Source organism: Kogia breviceps, chromosome 9 (assembly GCF_026419965.1).
Source record: "Kogia breviceps isolate mKogBre1 chromosome 9, mKogBre1 haplotype 1, whole genome shotgun sequence".
NCBI classification, from domain to species: Eukaryota; Metazoa; Chordata; class Mammalia; order Artiodactyla; family Physeteridae; genus Kogia; species Kogia breviceps.
The window spans coordinates 111,763,457-111,783,679 of NC_081318.1; the positions used below are offsets into that span (position 1 = coordinate 111,763,457).

The 20,223-nt window shown below is 47.5% G+C and overlaps 1 protein-coding gene across 16 annotated transcripts in view; it reads left to right on the forward strand.

The window, feature by feature from the left end:
• COBL (cordon-bleu WH2 repeat protein) overlaps positions 1-20,223 on the forward strand; it is a 261,943-nt gene that overhangs the window by 209,890 nt on the left and 31,830 nt on the right. For all 16 annotated transcript variants that reach the window (XM_067042940.1, XM_067042950.1, XM_067042951.1 and 13 more), the window contains one exon: positions 9,434-9,743. In XM_067042940.1, the coding sequence (XP_066899041.1) occupies positions 9,434-9,743 (310 nt within the window). The remainder of the gene's footprint in view (positions 1-9,433; positions 9,744-20,223) is intronic.

The window sequence follows — 20,223 nt, forward strand, 5'->3', positions numbered from 1 at the left end:
TGCCTCCTGCCTCAAAACAGGACACCGGCAGTCCCGCCCGCTCCCCCGCCCCCAAAGCTAGCCCCTTCCTTCTCATCTTGGGCGAATCTTACAACCATCTGGGATGTTTTGTGTCACTTGCACACTCTGCCTTTCTGAAACTGTTCTAATACAATTTCCACAAGTAGTTATGTTTGCTCTGCTGTCTTGAGGAAGGTGTCACGTTTAACTCTGCCGAGGGCATCCTGTGGTGCCTTGCCACGAAACGGGAGACACGGGAAGGGCATTGAGACAGAGAGTAGAGTCTAACAGCTTAGAAAGAGAAGAACACTCAAAATGCAGGAACTGCGTGTCTGTTTTGAAAAGTAGTCTGTTCAGTAACTCCAGGGCCCTTGTTGGAGAAGTCGCCGTCTTTGGAGCAAAGCAATGAAGGGGCTTTGGTCTGAGGAGGATGGGGTGACACGCAGGCTTTAGTGCAGATTGTCCTCAGCGGGCCGGGCAGCCCCGGCGAGGTGTTCAGGGAAGGGCTTCCCCCAGTGTAGACCTGTACCGGCGGCTTCAGCGTCACCCGGCAACACGGGAGAAATGCCGTTCTCAGCCCCAAGCCCGAACCACTGAATCAGAAACTCCCCGGGGAGAGGGGTCACTGGACAAGCCGTCGTCACAGAGCCAGAGATTCCGGTGGTTGTCTGGGTGCAGGACCCCCTGGGCTGGGGAGCCCGGTGTGGGGCTCGGACCTCCCCGCCATCTTTGAGCTGTGATATTCTTCCCATTGGTGAGTCGCCAACCCAGGGGTGTGGGTTCTGACTTTACTACCTCCCCACCCCTTGTGCCCGTCTCATTGTGGTGCCTTCTTTGTATCTTTAGTTGTGGAAAATTTCTTCTGCTGGTCTGCACGTTGCTCTCACCAACACTTGCTCTATCGGCGACGGCAGTTTTGGTGTGCCTGGGGGAGAGGTGAACGCAGGGTCTTTGGAGTCCAGCATCTCGGCCACCTCCCCAATACTTCTTATTTTAAATAACTCAAAATAATAAAAATATATTGTCTATTTTATATTATATAATTATATGTGTGTATAACGTATATATATCCTATTTTAAAAATCCTTATTTCCTAAAGTGGTTAAGAAGAAACACCAAGAGAGCTTAGAGATAATTGTCATAGGAAGAGCAGGATGGATGTGCGGGGGTAGAATCCATGCGAAAGTCCTAATAAAGACTGACTTTGTTTCTGACCTTCCCGGGCACCAAGGCAAAAAAAGCGAGGTGGGCAGACACTCAGCCAAATAGCAGGCATTCATTTCATCAAAAGCCCGGGGGGTGGGGGTGGGGGGAAGATCTAAATTTTAGGACAAATTAAAGTGGATGCTTTTATAAAAGACACTGAGTACTATGCTATCTCCAATAGCAGTTCTACATTTGGTCATTTTCATGTCAGTTTCAGGTCAGTAGCAATGGCTGAACAGTGCATTACAGAAAACTAAGCAAAAGTGGGCCACGTACTTTGTTCTAATGATAAAGGGATAGAACTTGAGAGAATCTAGCAGAGGAGCAGAGGATATTTTTCCTGGATTGCCTGTCTCAGAAGGCATGTGGTTCACCTGTACTGCATGCCAGACCTGAATCATAGTTCATTCAATTTAGTAACTTCGCAAGTCCCTGAACGTCACCTTTTCTGAGCTGTTGATTAAATACAGTTCCCATGCTTTAATATACTAGACAACCTGGAGCCAGGGTTTCTATTTTGATGAAGCGAACTGAAGCATCAGCTTTGTTCCTGACAACAGAAACTACCATCCTGACCCCCAGAGGTGAGGCCCCAGAAATATGTATGTAAGAGAGGGCTGGATCTTTCTTTTTTTTTTTTTTTTTTTTTTGCGGTACGCGGGCCTCTCACTGTTGTGGCCTCTCCCGTTGCGGAGCACAGGCTCCGGACGCGCAGGCCCAGCGGCCACGGCTCACGGGCCCAGCCGCTCCGCGGCACGTGGGATCTTCCCGGACCGGGGCACGAACCCGCGTCCCCTGCATCGGCAGGCGGACTCTCAACCACTGCGCCACCAGGGAAGCCCGGGGCTGGATCTTTTTCTCAAAAATATTTTAGAATATATTGAAATCTCTGGACAAATGGAACCAAGATTTGTTCCAGAGGACACGGAAGAAAATCTTCTGGCGTAGAAAAATTTAAACGTAGGTATTCTCAGCAAGACTCATTTCACATTTTCTTGGTGCAAGAAGCTCGATTTGACTTTTGCTTAGGACATGTTTTTGTGTGATTTTTAAAATAGACTTGTCCTGTTTGTGGGCCTGGCAAAGTATGTTTCTGTAACACGTACTATCAGGGATAGATGAAATCATTTGTCGGCTGGGACTTCTTTTATAATTTGCAAAATAGGAATAATTATTTTCATACTGCAGAGGACACTGGATAATTAAGGAGTTATTTGGACATTGCAGAATATCAGAAACCCAACTACCGTGATATGGTTTCAAATATTGATGTTGAACTGTATATCTGATCGTTGTTAGCCAGTGGTCTAGTATCTTAGGCTACTCTTAAAGCCATGACATCAGCGTGGAGGAGGAATTCTTTTAGCTATTTGCTAAAGAAAATAGGCACATGAAAATCGTATGAAACTTCAGTTTCAATATGGCGGAACTGAGTCTAAGAACCGTCAACCAAAGTCAGCATCGTGGCTGCCGAGAGAAAGTGGCCACCGCATCCAGGTGCAGTCTTCCCCAGAAAGCAGCTTTCCTCTCTGCCCTGTGGGAATCCGCTCAGTCCAGTCTGCCGTAAGGCCTTCTGCTGTCTCCTGAGTCAACAGTGATGGTCACATGTACAAAAGAAACCTAGTTCCTGACATTACTGACGCCATCATTTAGCACAGTCAAGAATCACTAGACAAAATTTTCTTTCAGTGTGTGGAGGAAGGACAACAAACTGATCAGAGAAACTAACTCCAGAGGAAGTAGAGCTAATTTAGGCCATAGAGCAGAACTTTAAATATTTGTTGTTATTGCTTCAGAAAATTTTAACAGATTATTAACATATATAAAACAAGAGCAAGCTAGCATTGAAAAACACATGAAAAAAAGCACTTCCAGAAGTTCTTGGAAATGAATACACATCCTTAGAGACATACAAAATTGGACACGTTTTGGTGAGATTTTTGATATCCGTGGATAAAGCTTCCAGAGATAAGGTTATTTATAGTTGGAAAGAGTCATGCTAGCGTTTGGGTCCTCATCTGTGAGGCGGGATGCCAGACAACAGTGGTGCTGAGAATTCCATCTTGAGGAAGAAAGATTTTGATCTGAATCTGACTTCATTTTAGCCGTACCGATAGTGAAGGATTAAATGCAGACAGCCTTGTGAAGACACAAGAGGGCTTAGAGAGTCAACTAGATCCTAAACTAGATTATTCCAAAAATAGAATTACTCAAATGTGTAATCTGAATAATGGAAGATAAATCCAGGAAAGGGAAACATGATATGCAGCTGTCACATTTAATATATTTTTTTAAAATACAAATTCCTGTAATGGAAACACCATAATATGAAACTCTGTGTGTGTGTGTGTACTTCATGCAGAAATCAGGGCAATTCAGACATTTGTTAGACAAGACTATCTAATTCCAAGAGACATGTATTGAACGAGTTACAAACAAATGGGTTTTGTGGGATTTGTGTGTGTGTGTGTGTGTGTGTGTGTGTGTGTGCGCGCGCTCACATACCTGGGAATTTTTTTTTTTTTTTTTGCGGTACGCGGGCCTCTCACTGTTGTGGCCTCTCCCATTGCGGAGCACAGGCTCCGGACGCGCAGGCCTAGCGGCCATGGCTCACGGGCTTAGTTGCTCCGCGGCATGTGGGATCTTCCCGGACCAGGGCACGAACCCGTGTCTCCTGCATTGGCAGGCGGATTCTCAACCACTGCGCCACCAGGGAAGCCCCATACCTGGGAATTTTAAGAGATGTATCCTTATTACGGACATGGTGGGGTCCCCAAACCCAGGCACTGTCTTAGGTCTGTGCTCCTCTCTGCCTGTGGACAAGCCCACTCCACGCGCTGGTCCAGATGACTGTCATTTATCCAGGACCCCTCCCACTCCATGGATTTCAGCCCAAGGAGACCACCTGCCCGGTATCTCTGGCCAGGAGGCCCCGAGAAAGGCCTTGATTGGTCCAGCTTAGGACACGTGCCCATCTTTGGACCACGGTTCCAACTGACCAGGTTTGGGTCACGTCCATGACCCACATCTCGCATCCATGCCCCGTGGCCAGGAGTAGTGAGGGGGCAGTTAGACTCGCCCAGCTGTTGAGAACTAGGTTAGCTACCGGAAGGAGGAACTCACGCAGCGCAAACAGGGAGGGAGCAGTGCAGACAGACAGACGTAGCAGCTGTTTTCTATATATGTTTTCAAAGAACAAGCAAGCGGAGAGCAGGCTTTGTCTCCACACGGGTGAAACTGGGATTTTCTCTGTGTCTCTAACAGGCACGTTAGGATTCTAGGATTAGGGTTATGGTTCAGGCTTTGGAGAAAGAGAGATTGATTGAGGCCAAGAGTACATTACTTGGCTCTTAAAAGAATTCAGGTCTATTTTAGATCCATAAATGCTTTCGAGGTCTTTATTATCCTGCCTTCTTGAAAAACATAAACTGTGTATTCAGGTCTATGGTACTTCTCTGTCGTGAACTGGCTACAGTGCTATCTTCATCCTGCAGTATCTTTGAGGATCCCAGGTCTGTGGGGCTTTTGGACAAGAGCATTAATGTAAAATGTGGATTTTTTTATATACTAAGTTTCTTTTTCATTGAAGTATAGTTGATTTATAATGTTGTGTTCACTTCTGCTATACAGCAAAGTGATTCAGTTATACATACATACATATATATGTACATTATTTTTTAATATTCTTTTCCAAATATAAAATGTTAAATGGTGCCCTCCCAGCTAAAGAGACTGTCATTTTGAAGAGGAATAAATATATAAACTTCACTTTGAGGAAACGGTAACTAAAGACTCAATAACAGGGAAAGAAGGTGGCCAGGACTGGAGCCACCAGTCAGGGCAGAAGCCCACAATGCTGGTGACGGAGGCTCTCCCGAAGAGCAGTTGTGAGCCCAGCCTCCCACCCCGCCTCCTCCTGACGCGTGCACGTGCTGACACAGTCACACACAGCACAGGAGACATCCTACAGCCCAGCCACTCGGCAGCACGTGCCGTTTCCTGTTCAGCCTGTGTATCTGTGCTTTTGCCCATCTTTTGATCCCGCCGTGCTTGTTTCAGGACCCATGTCAGTGGCCACTTTCTGTCTCCTCTAGGTAGGAGGATGCCCCCACGTCTGTCTCCCTGTGGCAGGCTCCCTGTGTTCCCCTCCCACCCATGAACTGACTCACCTGTCCTGTGTGGGTGGGTTTAACCCGGGGATGTGTTCCCCTGGGAGACCACAAGACTTTCCAAGGGGATCTACATCCAGATGCTATGTGTCCACGTGTATTCTTTCCTAGAACCAAGGTGCCTGAGAGCTCACAGGTGGGCAGCACCCGTGCAGGGGTCCCCCCAGCTCCCCTTTGCTGAATGCCTGTCTCCCCTCCTTGAAAAAGACGGACATAGCCCCCAGCCATCAGGAATTTCACTTGGATGCGGTTCCCTGAGGCGAGCAGACCTTATAATCCAGTTGTCAGTTAATACTTAGGATCTCATAATACTCATTGTGAGATGCATGGCTAATGACATTTTACCTTTTTGTTTAAGAAATGTCAACCTTTCTAAAATACTTACGCAAACTTTCTTGGATCTTTCCTATTCATTATCACGATGATAACTTCTCGTATAGAAAAAAAGTTAACACTGGTTATGGTGAGAGAAAAGAAAAATTAAATTTTAATTTATATATATTTTTTATACCAAGAGATTTAATCAGTAGAAAAGCTCTCAAGCACAAAGTACGTTCAGTTAGGACGAGATGAGAGTCCACGGCGTCGGGGGGTGGGTAATAATTTCAAGAAAGAAGAGCCGTGTTCTAGAACGCTGCCTGTTCAAAGGAGAACTTTCTCGTTCCTTTCGTCATGCAGGGTTCTGGACATCAATACATTGAATACTATCATGTTCAGATTCCTTTATTACATTTTGTAAAATGATGGAACAGATTTATTTTAAATGTTAATAATGACGATGAAATGGCATCTGTGGTAACCAATTGAACTCGTGAGTGGAAAGGTTCAGGTGTCAGTTAAGAGGTAGGAGGGGTGCATACAACAAAATTTACTGACATGCATCTTGTCAGTTCAGAAGCGCCTTACCTGTGGCTACCTTACTTTCGCCTTTATTCCCAGTGCATAGACCAAAGGGAACTAAGCCAAGGTGGGTTGAGATGGAGGACGTGAGCATGGCTCGTTGGCTTGTGAACCGTAGGCTTCACGAGATGAGAAAGAGGTTAGTCTTTCGAGGAGACATTTCCTCTGGGCGGATAAGCCTGGAGAAACTGACTCTCGACAAATCTCCCTTCATAATGACCAGCAAATAAACTATCGTATCGTACAAAGTCTTTCATTTGCATTTAATAAACTAATAAAAATGAATCCATTACCAAAACACCCAGAAGAGATTTACATTTGGTGTTAGAAATTTTCTTTGGTGACTTTGTAAAAGAAAAACTCCGTGGAACTCACGCCAAACTGAAATGATTGTGTTCAACCTGAGGAATTAGTAGCCTTAAGTTAGCACTTTCTTCTTCTTCTTTCTGCTTTACGCCTGAGCTCCAGAATTTTTGCTCTCGTTGAGCTGTAATGGCGTTTGAGCCATGGGATTATGTAATTCAGGTGGAGAACAATGGACGTGTTAATATTCTGGACTCGGGCTCTGTGGCTATTCATTTGGAAGAGAATGTAATCGTGAATTTGTGTTTGGCATCTGCTAAAGACAAATTGTGTTTTTCCACATTTGCAAAAATCCCGCAATAATAACTCTTTAGTTCAGAAATGTTGTTTACGCCTTAAGAGAAGAGCAAACTTGCCAATGCATTAATCAACTCAAAAAGAGCGACTTACTCTCAGGGGTGACGCAAAATAGCAGAGAGGAAAAAAAGGCCATGCTTCTTTTCTTTTAAGATTCCTAATTAGTCAATCAGTCAACTGTCAAAAATGTTTACATCCTCTCTTTGGATTTGGAATTTCAAAGAAGGATAGAATTCTAGATCTAGAAGGGATGTCATGCTTATTTTACAGAAAGGGGAAAGGGTTGTTCAAAGTTCTGAGTAGAAATTGGACCGGGCTGTGGGATTCAGGCAGGGTCCCTGGACCACCGGCTTGGTGGAAACCCTCAGGGGCCGAGTGAGGCTAGAAAGTGGGCTGCACAGGAGGATCTGCAGGACAGGACCTCAGGCCAAGCAGCTCCAAGGTTTCCTTTTGTGTCTTAGGCTTCTGTTTAGAATCAATAAAGAAGAAGCAGCCTCCTTCTCCATCATCTCAAACAGAAATTGTCAAAACATGTTATGGTTCATGAGGTTAATAACAGGAACCAGTGGAAAAGAGAAAAGATAATGAGGGAGCAGATGGGGAGGTCTGATTCCAAGCAAGAGAGTCTCAGGCTGACAGCGCAGACTGCGGAATCAGAAACGGCCTGAAAACTCACAATCTGACACTGACCCGGGTACAGAGCCTCACGGGGTTCTCCATTCCCATCCTCAGATCCGTGCCGGGCTCGACAGCGCTCTCGGAAGTGGTTCGCAGGAGGCTTGAGCCTTAGCACGAGCTCACCTCTCTTACTAGCTGGCGGACCCGCGGGCTGCTCTGAGCATCCTTCCATCCTCCCTCCCTCCCGCCCTCTCTGCAGTTGGCAGGAGCGTCCAGGAGTGACGTCTCCGGCAGAGTCGCTGGCTGTGTGGACAGAGTAGCCAGCACACGACATCCGAGGTGTGCAGGCCCAGGGCAGAAAAGGCTTGGGTGGTATTAATCCATAGGCGGTGTTTCTTCTCCGGATTTGCCCTCTAATTAAGAGTCTTGCAACAAAAGCCAGGAAGAAAGCTAGAAGAAAGAGGTCATTGTTCAGAGCATTCACTGCATTCAGACACATTGCCCTGTGCCTTCGCTTCTCTAAACAATTCCTCCCTTGTTTCTGACCTTTATTTGTGAGCTCTTTTGTGAAATGTCTGGGTTTTTTTTTTTTTTTTTATCTTGTTCTTTTATTTTACTGTTTGGGATCACCAAGAAACCAACACCTCCAGGGATTTTCTCCTCGTGCTCTTTTGGTTTTGTTAATTCTGTGTCTCTAGTCTGCTGTCTAGTTAAAATATTGACGGTGTTGAGTGTGTATTGACGGTGTTATGATGTCACTTGTCTGTCAGGGCGTGGGTCTGTGGAGTTTGCACTCGGCATGTGTGTAGCCTTCATTCATTTTAGACATGCAGCAATTGACTTATTGAAGGGATCGCTTTTGGAGCAAAACACACTGAAAGTACAGCACAGCACAGCCCTTATTTCCTGAATGACCGTAAGCAGTGCTTAGATCATATGCCTCGAGGTTTAAAATCTATATCTCCATTCAATTTAAAAAAACACCTCTGGTCTGAGGCGGGTCCAGAGTTCTATATTCCTGTCCTGCCACCTCAGTATTAGGGGGATTCTTCTCTAAGCATGGCGCTTTCAGCCTCAAAGCTCAGGAAGGGGAAAACCGGTACCCACCCTCTCCTGACACCTACCGTCCCTCGGGACGGCTGGACAGATGGGACGCGCGGCTGCAGCGCCCCGTCATCACAGTTAGACTCTGGTGGAAGGAACTCGGGGCTCCGCAGTAAGTTACAACTCGGTGCGTCTTATTTTCCCCGTCTACTGCCCTAAACCACACTCAGTGCTCGGGGACGGTCACCGCAAGCAAGAACTCTTTGGTTCTCATTCCTTTACATTTTACTTGTGGGTTCTCTTCTACGAGCATCTCTTACTTACACCAGATCTTACCCTCACGTGTAAAGAGAAAGAGAAAGCCAGATGCTGACAATGAAATGACTGCCATTAATATTTAAAGCCAAATCGTACATGTTCCTGGGAAGTTAGAAGTTCCCGAACCAGATGAGTTTTTGCAAAGTTTGCTTCTGTTTTGAAAACCCCTAGTTTCTCCAAAGAACTCATCTTCAGACAACTTCTGTTAAACCAAGGGTCAGACTAGAAACGATTGCATGCATCCTGTCGTTAGTCTGAAGTTTTAAATGTTGTTTGCCCGTAGTCACATAGAGGATAACGATTCCAAAGGTTAGTTCAAAATATGCTGATTGTTTAGGGAAAATGTCGCTCTCAATCACACATGCACGTTAACGCCTTCCAAGTTAAAGTGTGTCTAGAGGGAAGTGGTGTGTTTCAGGGGGTCCTCCCTCACACCCCAAATTCCAGATTTCAGATGAGTCAGGCAGCGGGGAACTCGCTGGAGCGTTGCCTGACCTGCCCTTGTGTGTCTCGTCCAGTGAGCCTGCCCCTGGGGCCCGGCGGTCCCTGCGGTGTGGACGGGGTCCCGCCACTGCCATCGGAGGCCGAGGAGACTGTGTCTGTTGGCAGCTGCTTTGCCTCAGAGGACACGACAGAGGACTCGGGAGTGATGAGTTCCCCCTCGGACATCGTGTCCCTGGATTCCCAGCACGACAGCACGAAGTCCAAAGACAAGTGGGCCACAGACCAGGAAGACTCCAGTGATCAGGACCTGGCTGGGACCCCCGAACTGGGCCCCCAGAAGAGCCCCTCGTGGGAGAGGAGTGGCTCCGGGAACTGGCGTCCAAGGTGAGTCATGCACGGAGGGAGGTCTTTCGTCCCGGTGACCCGATCAGTACTTGTTGGGTCACTGCACCCTGACGGGGGGCTTGTTATCCATAGTTCTGCCTTCACGCTCTTCCTAGCTCGGCAGGTATTTACGCATAATACCTAGTATTGGCTTGTTTGTTTGCACCTTTGGTGTAGATGGTACCATAGTCCGAGTGTAGTTTTCCACTCAACATCATGTGTTTAAGATTTATCCCTGATGACATATGTGTTGTTAGCTCACTTATGGATCCATTTCTTAACGAATGGACACTTAGGTCGTTCTGGTTTTTCACCCCTGGAATCCATGAGCGAGTCACACATAGGTCTCCGTTTATACATAGAGGTTTTCTAGAAGAGAAATTATTAGACCTTCAGAGAAAACTCACCTGCAGCTTTTTGGAATGCTGGCAGATTGCTCTCCAAAATGATGATCTGGTGTCCACGTCCTCCAGCCGTCTATAGTGGCCTGTCACTCCACATCCGCGCAGATCCAGGGGCCAAGGGGCGTCCTAAGTGGTGTAGTCATACAGGTGCCAGGTGGCATTTCGTGTGGCTTTAAGATACAATACTCTAATTAGTAAGGATGAGCATCTTGTCATGTGTGAATTACCAATCCAGTTTCCTCTTCTATGAATTGTCTTTTCATAGCCTTCTTTTTTTAAAAAATTGGGACATTACGTTTTGTTTTTTTTTTCCGGTACTCGGGCCCCTCACTGTTGTGGCCTCTCCCGTTGCGGAGCACAGGCTCCGGACGCGCAGGCTCAGCGGCCACGGCTCACGGGCCCAGCCGCTCCGCGGCACGTGGGATCCTCCCGGACCGGGGCACGAACCCGCGTCCCCTGCATCGGCAGGCGGACTCTCAACCACTGCGCCACCACGGAAGCCCTGCTTTTTTTTTAATCGTTAATTTCTCTTCAGACAGTTATTTACACACAAAGAATCTCTAACACGGTGGCTTGAATTTAACTGTTTTATTTTGTTGTATGAAGATTGCTTTTTGATTTGAATAGTGTTGAATTTGTCCTTTTTCTCCTGAATGTGTATGATACTTGAATATTTGAGAGATCCTTCTCGTACCACAAAGGACTAAAGATTATCTGAATTTCTTGTAAACGTTTTAGCATTGCTTTCTCACATTTGGGCTTCTTGTCTACCTGGAGTTTTTTGGGGGGGCGGGGGTGTGGTGTGAAGAAGGGATCTATATTTCCCACTGGTTCCTAGTTCCACGTTGGTCCTCTGTCAAGCTTCTGTATACACATCAGTCTGTTTCTTGCACTCATTCCATGGACTGGTTAATCTGTCTCTGCACCACAACCAGTCTGTCATAATTCCTTTCTTCATTCTTAGAAAGGCAGGTTAATTCTTGGCAGCTCTTCTTTCTTTTTTTGTTACTGTTGAAGTATAGTTGATTTACAATATCATGTTAGTTTCAGGTGTACAGCACAGTGATTCGTTCATACATATATCTATTCTTTTTCAGATTCTTTTCCCTAATAGGTTATTACAAAATATTGAGTAGAGTTCCCTGTACTATACAGTAGGTCCTTGTTTATCTGTTTTATACACAGTAGTCTGTATCTGTTAATCCCAACCTCCTAATTTAGCCCTCCCCCCACCTCCCTTTCCCCTTTGGTAAACATAAGTTTTGTCTTCTGTGTCTGTAAGTCTCTTTCTGTTTTGGAAATAAGTTTATTTGTATCTTTTTTCTTCTTTTAGATTCCACATATAAGCCATATCATGTGATATTTGTCTTTCTCTGTCTGGCTTACTTCACTTAGTATGATAATCTCTTTTTTTTTTTTAACGTTTTAGATAATTTTAAGAACCAGTCACACAATGTTTTAGAAACGTTAATAGAAATAAAGTAGATTTTTTTTTTTTTTAAAAAAAGGCATAAGTGGATCACCAAATTGAATGAATGCCTTTGTATTTTTCATGGTTTTTTTCAGCTTTGTCTAAATGAACACACAAGTCTCTGTCTGGTTAATGTAATTGTAGTGTCAATACTATTTTATTTTGGTTTATTTTTAGCTAACAGTTTATCACAAGCATTTCCCCAGGTGGTTGTATATACCCTCTAATAATGTTCAGGTATAGCTCTTCAATCTTAAGGACACTTCCAAGACCAAGTTCATATTTTATGAGACAGGGAATTAGAAGGTGACAGTGGGTACATTTCGCCTCTGCCCCAAACAGGGTGCATTGAGCTGAGGTTGGCCTGTTTGCAGAGAAAAAATACGGCATTTCCTTCACAGTCTAGCTAAACATAAAGGAAAGGAGCTTCACGGTGATCCTCAGGTCTGTTCAGTTGGTTTGCACTGGGGTTACACACCCTGAGCTCTACGTCTGCAGCTAATCAGACGTGTTACCTCGGTGGCCCAGGGATGCTCCTACAAAAGTCCCAGTGGACTTTGCTGGTGTTGACCAGATGTACAATCTTGCTGATTTGTGTTCAAGTATGGTACTGTTGTCTGCAGCCACAGCCAGGATAATCACGGGGTCTTGGAACCTGACGCTTTATCCAGACAGGGAGCAGGTCATGTTTTTCTGCCCTCGTCTCTGGGGTGCCACTGAATCTGAGAGTAGTGTGGAGGGGAGCGGGCGGGGGGGGGACTCTGGACCCGGACCGACCCATGTGGAATCCCACCACCACTAACTAGTGGCTTGGCCTTCGAGGGTCCTCCTAACTTTGCTGAGCCTCGAGTTTTGCTTCAATCTGTGCAGATAACGCCTCCTACCTGTCACAGGTGTGGGAGCCGCTGGGTACCTGTGCACACGCTCAGTGCCTCTTGAATAGCCATTGGGTGGGACCCATTGACTAAATCACACAGTTTGTTTAGGGACCAGAGCACCATGCATTTTCATGGCACATCAACTTGCCTTTGTTGGGCTTTGGAGTCAAATGAAGATGAAGATGATCGCCGAGCCCCTCAGTGCCGTCTGTGCTGTTCCATTATTTGCCTCAGAAATGGGATCAGCTCTCTGCCCGTGATTTTTCATGGAATAGCTGTGGGTTTGTCTTTTTAAACAAGAGTTGTCTCCATTGACAAATTAGACATACTCAGAGGCTTCAGCGTGGAGTATCACATCTTTGTGTCCAAATGCATAACTTTCAGTAAATTTCAGGATTACTTAAAATCCGTGCCTACTGTGGAAAGCAGGGGTTACAGCCTCAGAGGCCACAGAGGATGGGGGAAAGCACGAGTTTTCTCTAAAGAGGGCAGCCCCACAGCTTCCTTACACTTGTCGCCCGGAGGGGTTTCAGACCCAGTGTGGCCGGCGTTGGAAGAGAAGACAGAAATCTAGATTTTTATGTGAGGTCTCCCCAACTTTTTCTTTTAAAGGCTCTAAATGTTAATTGCTTTAGTTGCTTTTTCTCTGATTCCCATTGAAGCTGAGCTTTCCTCATATGTTTGTCAACCAGGTACATTTCCACTTTTGTAAAGACTCTGTTTATGGGAGGAATCGTCTTAAAGTTAGAATTTGAAAAATGTTCAGATGCAAGAAGTGAAGACGGGGACCAGAGAGCAGGTAGCAGACCCGGAGATTGTCCCCCGAAGGCTGATTTCACTTCCCTCCCTGGATACAAACAGTGCCGATGCACTGTGGTGTGCACCGGGTCTAGGATGGGACAGGAGCTGGAAAGACGAAAGAAAGATGGACAAGGTCGCCACGTGGAGACGGCCCTTATGTTGGAGCCGGGAGGATGGGTGGTTCATCAAGGGCCGTGACCCACCTGCCATCCAGAATCCAGTCCCCTCCCCATTTGAGAGATGTAGGTCTCCCAAATTTTAAATCTTGGCAACCAATGCAGACTCTCAGGACCAAACAAAACACACCTACAGGCAGGGCAGGCCAGGCCCAGATGTGCGCTCCACTGACTGCTGGGTGCCTTGGTCCGTCCTCTCTGCTCACTCATTTGCCAACTTCGGAATCGCTACAATTACTCGGGTATTTCCTGGGATATATCTCTCGAAAAATATTGCTTCACAATATATTTGGGAAGTTCCACATTCTTCTCTTGGAAGAGGAGAGTATAAAGTCTCTTGCAAATTCTGCAGCAAAGCAATGGGGGTAAGTTTTCCCCTCTGCCTGACTCTTAATATCCTTTAGAATGAGTGTTCCGCTGAGCACCACTTGGGAGATGCTGTCCTAGGTCACCCCCCTTCCGCACTGTCACACTTAGGGCATATTTACAATTACGCACCTCAGGTACATGGATAGCGGGAGAGAGAGAATACACCGCTTCCGTTACACGTGGTGCAATCCAGTGATGTGCTCGGAGGTCCTGTCTGAGAATAGGGCATTGAGAGTTGGGACGGCAAAAAGACACTGAAGCCTGAAGGGGGAGGGGAGGGTTGGGTCAGGCTTCAGGGCCGACCGGTCCTGGCCCGGAGAGCAAGTCTGCAAAATTTGTGTGCTCCACGGTGGAGCAGATGATTGCAGGTGTCCAGACTGGCCCGGGGTCAAGTTCAATGAGATGGCAACCCGTGCTGGGGGGGTTGGTAGCCCAGAATCCAGCTGAGGTGTCCTGGGAGCAGAGCCCACCACTGGTGGTTCATGGAAGTGTGGTCTTGAGCTCGTTCACCGGGAAGGGGCACCGGAGCGGATCACTGCCCGGGGCACGCGCGTTCAGCGATGGAGAGAAACAGAAACAAAGGACGTGGCTCCTGACACCCTGCTCTCCCAGGAGGGGACGGGCCTGGTGACAAGGGCAGATGTGGACTCAGTCAGCCGGCCAGCTCTTCCGTTCCTGTGCCCTGACCTGGATGCCCCCGGAGACCACCTTTAGAAAGGGAGGCCACCTGAAGGGGCTGGTACCCTGATCCTGGGGCCCACTGCTGGGCCCTGAAGCCACCTCCTGGCTCTGCCCAGCATCGATTCTGACACCTGGGTTCTGCAGCTCGTCCGAAGGTGGCATTTGTGTTCCCGGGAGGGGGTGTTCTTCCTGTGATGATCCGGGACCTGGCTGTGACCGTGAGGCCTCTCCGTCCTTGGGATGCCAGACGCCAGAGGCTCAGGAGCAGAAGTTCCCCTTTGCCACGTTGGGCATGGCTGGGTCTCTCCAAATGGGACGTGGGTTCTGATAGATGGTGAAGCTGTCCGCAACAGTCTCAGACACCCTCAGCGTGCAGGATCTCCACCGTGGCGCCAGTTCCCGGGGGAAATAAGGAGCCTTTGTGGTTTTCAACTTTGCCAGGGTGCCCTGTACTATCGCCACCCCTCTGATACTCGGAGATTCCTTGAGTACTGGAGGGAACAGCGGAAGAACCTTTGTGACCTGCAAAGACCCGTTTGTAAGGTCTGTAAAGAGCTAGTTTGCTGGGCTCTCTCCCCTCTCTCTGCCGTCTGCTATTTTGCAGATAGCAAATTCATCCAGACTTCTTTGGCTGGGGCTGCCTGGGGTCCCACTTCGACAAATTGGAGGCAAGGACTCTTGGCTCCGGAGCCCCTGCAGCCTCTGTCCAAAGAGCGTCTGTGGGGTTGGCTTCAGCTGAAAGCATTTTTCTTAAACTCTCCGGTCTAGCGGCAAAGTGCACGGCTCCTGCTTATGCACTTGATTTGGAGGCTCTGTGCCTTGCTGCCACGGCTCCGGCTTCCTCAAGGGCAGCGCTGGCTGGGCTCCATCGAATGCCCTGACAGCCAAGATTCTGAATTGAAAAGTCTCAAGGATAAATACCAGTCTTCTAAAGAGAGCAAGCGTGAAGGCTTGGCAGCGATTAGAGTGCGCTTTGTGTGCTGTGATCTGAAAATGGTATGTTTTCCATCAAGTCATTCGATTCGATCCAATTATAATTTTCATTACAAGATAAATCTAGGCCCTCAATTCAAACTTGACCCTGTAAGTGGGACATCAAATTCCAAGAGTCTTCCTCTAAATTTAGCACAGCCAGTAAATAATCTCCTTCAGGAAGGATTCAGCCCATGTGGTGGTTGCCCCTTGTGGCAGGGTCACCTAGGAGTGGCTTCCACACAGTCCCGCCCGGGCGGGGGGAGTGTATCACCCATGAGAGATCCCCTTCCAGCTGCATCTTTCCTTCGTGTAGGACCCAGGCCAACTCTCTCCTAATACTGAAAGAGCAACACGATGTGGAGACTGCCTGGCATCGTATCTGCCCTGCCTGTTGCTGGTGACGGTGCCCTGGGCCAATGACTTGACTTCTCACTTCTCTTTTTTAAATTGAAGTAGAGTTGATTTACAATGTTATATTAGTTTCAGGTGCACAGCAAAGTAATTCATATATATATATATATGAATATATATATTCATATATATATTGGCTGCGTTGGGTCTTCGTTGCTGCACGTGGGCTTTCTTTGGTTGCGGCGAGCGGGGGCTGCTCTTCGTTTCGGTGCACGCGCTTCTCCTTGTCGTGGCTTCTCTTGTTGCGGAGCACGGGCTCTAGACACGCGGGCTTCAGTAGCCGTGGCACGTGGGCTCAGTAGCTGTGGCTCGTGGGCTCTAGAGCGCAGGCTCAGTAGCTGTGGCGCACGGGCTTAGCTGCTCCACGGCATGTGGGATCTTCCCGGACCAGGGATCGAACCCGAGTCCCCTGCACTGGCAGGCAGATTCTTAACCGCTGCACCACAGGGGAAGTCAATCAATCAATCAATCAATCAATCAATCAATCAATAAATTCTTTTTCATAGTCTTTTCCCTTATAGGTTATTATTAAAATATTATTAAAATATTGAGTGTAGTTCCCTGTTCTGTATAGTAGGTCCATGTTGGCTATCTGTTTCAAATATAGTAGTGTATCTGTTAATCCCAAACTCCTAACTTATCCCTTCCCCCCATACCATCTTGGTAACCACAAGTTTGTTTTCTGTATATTTGGGTCTATTTCTGTTTTGCATATAAGTTCATTTATATCATTTTTTTTTCTTAGATTCCACTTATAAGCGATATCATGAGATATTTGTCTTTGGCTAACTTCACTTAGCATGATAATCTCTAGGTCCATCCATGTTGCTACAAAGGGCATTATTTCATTTTCTTTTTGTGGCTGAGTAATATTCTATGGTCTGTATGTACCACATCTTCTTTATCCATTCGTCTATCAACAGACATTTAGGTTGCTTCCGAGTCTTAGCCATTGCGAATAGTGCTGCTATGAACATTGGGGTGCATGTATCTTTTCAAATTATGTTTTTCTCCGGATACATGCCCAGGAGTGGGATTGCAGGATTACATGGTAGTTCTATTTTTAGTTTTTTTAAGGAACCTCCATACTGTTTTCCACAATGGCTGCACCAATTTACATTGTCACTAACAGGGTAGGAAGGTTCCCTTTTCTCCACACCCTCTCCAGCACTTGTTATTTGTAGAATTTTTGATGATGTCCATTCGGACGAGTGTGAGGTGATACCTCATTGTAGTTTGGGGGATTGACCTCTCACGTCTGTTTTCTTGTCAGTACAATCGAGATCTGCGGTACCACCCCTTAGAATAATGCCTAACCTCAGAAATTGATGGCTGGTGTTATTATTGTTGTTGTTGATGTTGTTTACTTAAAACTGCCTGAGGAAGGATAGAAACTTGATTTGTTGGAAATCCTTATAACCTGTGTCTACCTCTGACCATCTGCCTCATTCAACTATTTAGAACATCTTTGTTTGAAAAGAACATATGCTCATATTTGTGTACTGATAGATAGATGGGGGAGAGACCAGCACTACCTCTAAACTCTCGAATCCTGAAGGCAATCTTGCTGTAGTCAGGCAACTTATCCATCTGTGTATTACACTCTCTGTGATCACTGCTGGGAAGCTCTTAGTCCTGGGATCCCTTTGGGGGACACTAGTTCCGCAGAAAAGCTGTAAGGAGTCAGTGAGACAGATTGGGTAAGTGGGTTACAGGCTCTGTTTTTTTAACAGTAGAACCACGCTGAAATCATGCGTAGAGCCTCAAAAGACAGAAACTGTAGCTTCTCCAGGGGAAGGGCGTCTCCCTGCGTTGCCTGCCCGCGTTCCGCCTGGCAGTCGGTAAGCGCCTTCTCTGCCCCCACCTGTCCGTGAGTGGTGGACGCGAGGGCTGTGGAAGTGAGAAGCTGTGCCGCTGTTATCTGCAGGGCTGATGATTTCAAGACCCTTACGGAGCTGAGAATGCGCAGGTCATGGGTGGAGGAGCTGCTTTTCAGCCCTGGAACTTTGTAACTAGAGGAGCTCTGTGACCTAGGAGCATTTAGAGATGTTTTAAACCTTCTAGACCTCTGCAGCTTTGTAGTTATAGGAAGGAACTTTGTGACTCTAGCATCATTTAGAAACATTTTATATATTCTAGATCCTGAAACTGTGTTAACTATGAGAACTTTGTGACCACAGAAACATTTAGAAATAACTTATGCCTTCTAGAACCCTGCAATTTTGTGACTACAGGAACTTTGTGCCCACAAGAGCATTCAGAAACATTTAATACCTTTCAGAACCCTGAAACTTTGTAACTGCGCTAACAAAGGAGTATTTACAAACGTTCAGATCTTGGAGAGCTATGCTGTAGGTACAGTAGCCACCAGCTAACTTTGGCTACTGAGCCCGCCAGATGGGTAGCCCAAATGGAGATGTGCCGTGAGAGTGCAATTGCACCAAACATATGAAAAAAATGAACTTTTTAATATTAATTATATGGAAGTGATGATAATAATTTGGGTTAAATGTTGAGTTAAAGTATACTAATTAAAGTTAAGGAAAATTAACATTAAAGTGTTAAATGAAAAATAATCTTGCTTACTTTTTACCTTTTTAATGTGACTACAGGAAGATTTTAAATGACATGTGTAGCTCACAGTACATTTCTGTTGGACCCTGTTGTTCTAGAACTCTGAAGCTTTATAAATACAGGACCATTTGTACATGGAATGGGGAAGCTAAGCACGTATTACTGTCATCAGCCATCTGTTTCCCCAGGCTTCTTACCGTTAGTTTATCAAGTAACTGTTTTGAAATCGCATGGGTTGATTTGGTTGTAGTCAGCAGTTGAACTGCTACCTGAAAAGGACATCTTTTTCCTCTCAGACATTGCTTGTTGTCTGCCATTGGGTAAATTACCTAAAGAAACTTTTCCTAGCCACGTCAAAAAGAAAAATGACTTGATGAGCTGGAATGGGGCAGGATCAGCCCGTGCTTTTTGCTCTCTCATATAAAATGTTGTTACAAATGAGAAAGCACCTATTTGCCTGGGCACCGATTTCTCGTGACTGTCGTTAGTTCTCCCATGGGAGTGGGTGAGGCCATGGCCGGCCCCCGCCCCCGAGGCGGCTCCCCTTCCTGGGAAGGCTCCCGCTTGAGGCCGGCAGAGCCTCAGACTTCAGGCAGCAGGGGCTTGTCCGTGGCTGTGTCCTTGGCAGAGGGACCCTCCGTGGGAGGGAGGGCTCCCGGTGATGTTTTAGCCAACACGTGCAGCTGGTATCCGAATGCCTGTGCTGCTTGTTTGCCCTTCATTTCCTTGGTCTTAAACCAACCCAAACTGTCCATAAGGAACCGTCTAGCTTGCACTGGGGTGTGTGCCGGGCGTGAGGAATCATGCCCGGGAAAGGACCATCTGCGCAGTTGACTCTCAGCTAAAAAGAGGCGCTAGTGGCTCTGGCCAACGGTGATGCTTCAGGGGGCGCGCACGAGGACCCTCCTGCTGAGCCCACAGAAGCTGCCCTCCAAGCCCAGGGACCAGGTGCTTCCAGCTGGCTGCCACCCATCGGCAGCCCTTTGAGGAGAAGTGGATGGGGTGGGTGAGGAGGGAAAAGCAAATTCTGCTGAGTCTCCCCCTCCTGAAGCTGTACATTGGAGAGCATAATACATACGTCCCACGGGGTTGGGCTTTGGCCAGATGTGACCCGTTCACCCAGAAGCCCAGGATCCAGAGTGCGGCGGGTCCCATCCCGCCTCAGGAGAGGCACCGGCTGCAGAAGCCAAGGGGTCCACCGGCCTGGCCTGGCCCCGCCCCGAAGGTAGTCGGCAGCCTTGGGAGAAGCACCGGCCGAGGACCGGGGCTCCCTCCCTCCACAGCTCTCCCAAGGCAGGTGGCTTCTGTCATGTGTCCCCTCTCTCCTCCTGGACGAGCAAGGCCCCGGGGAACCAGGTCCACAGGGGGGTGTCAAGAGCAAGGTCAGGTGAGAGGTGAGCTGAGCATTTGGGCAAACCTGGGACGTGTACAAGAGGCATACGGAGGAGAGGGGCGGGCGGGAGGGCTGAGCCAGGTGGAGGGGAGAGGACGCGGAGCAGAGGGCCTGGACGGGAGGTGAGGCGGGCGGCCAGAGAACAGGTCTGAAGCCCTGAGCTTGGGGCGTAGAGCAGGCAGCTCAGGCCGGAGCGCGGGTGGGAGGAGCCCGGGGAAGGGCGGGCCCAGGCCTTGCTGCCGCGCGCCTCCTCGAGGATGTCGGGTCGTCACACGCTGGTTCAGGACCGTCACAGGGACTGCGAGGTGCTCAGTAACAGAATAAAACTATAAACACAACATGCCGTG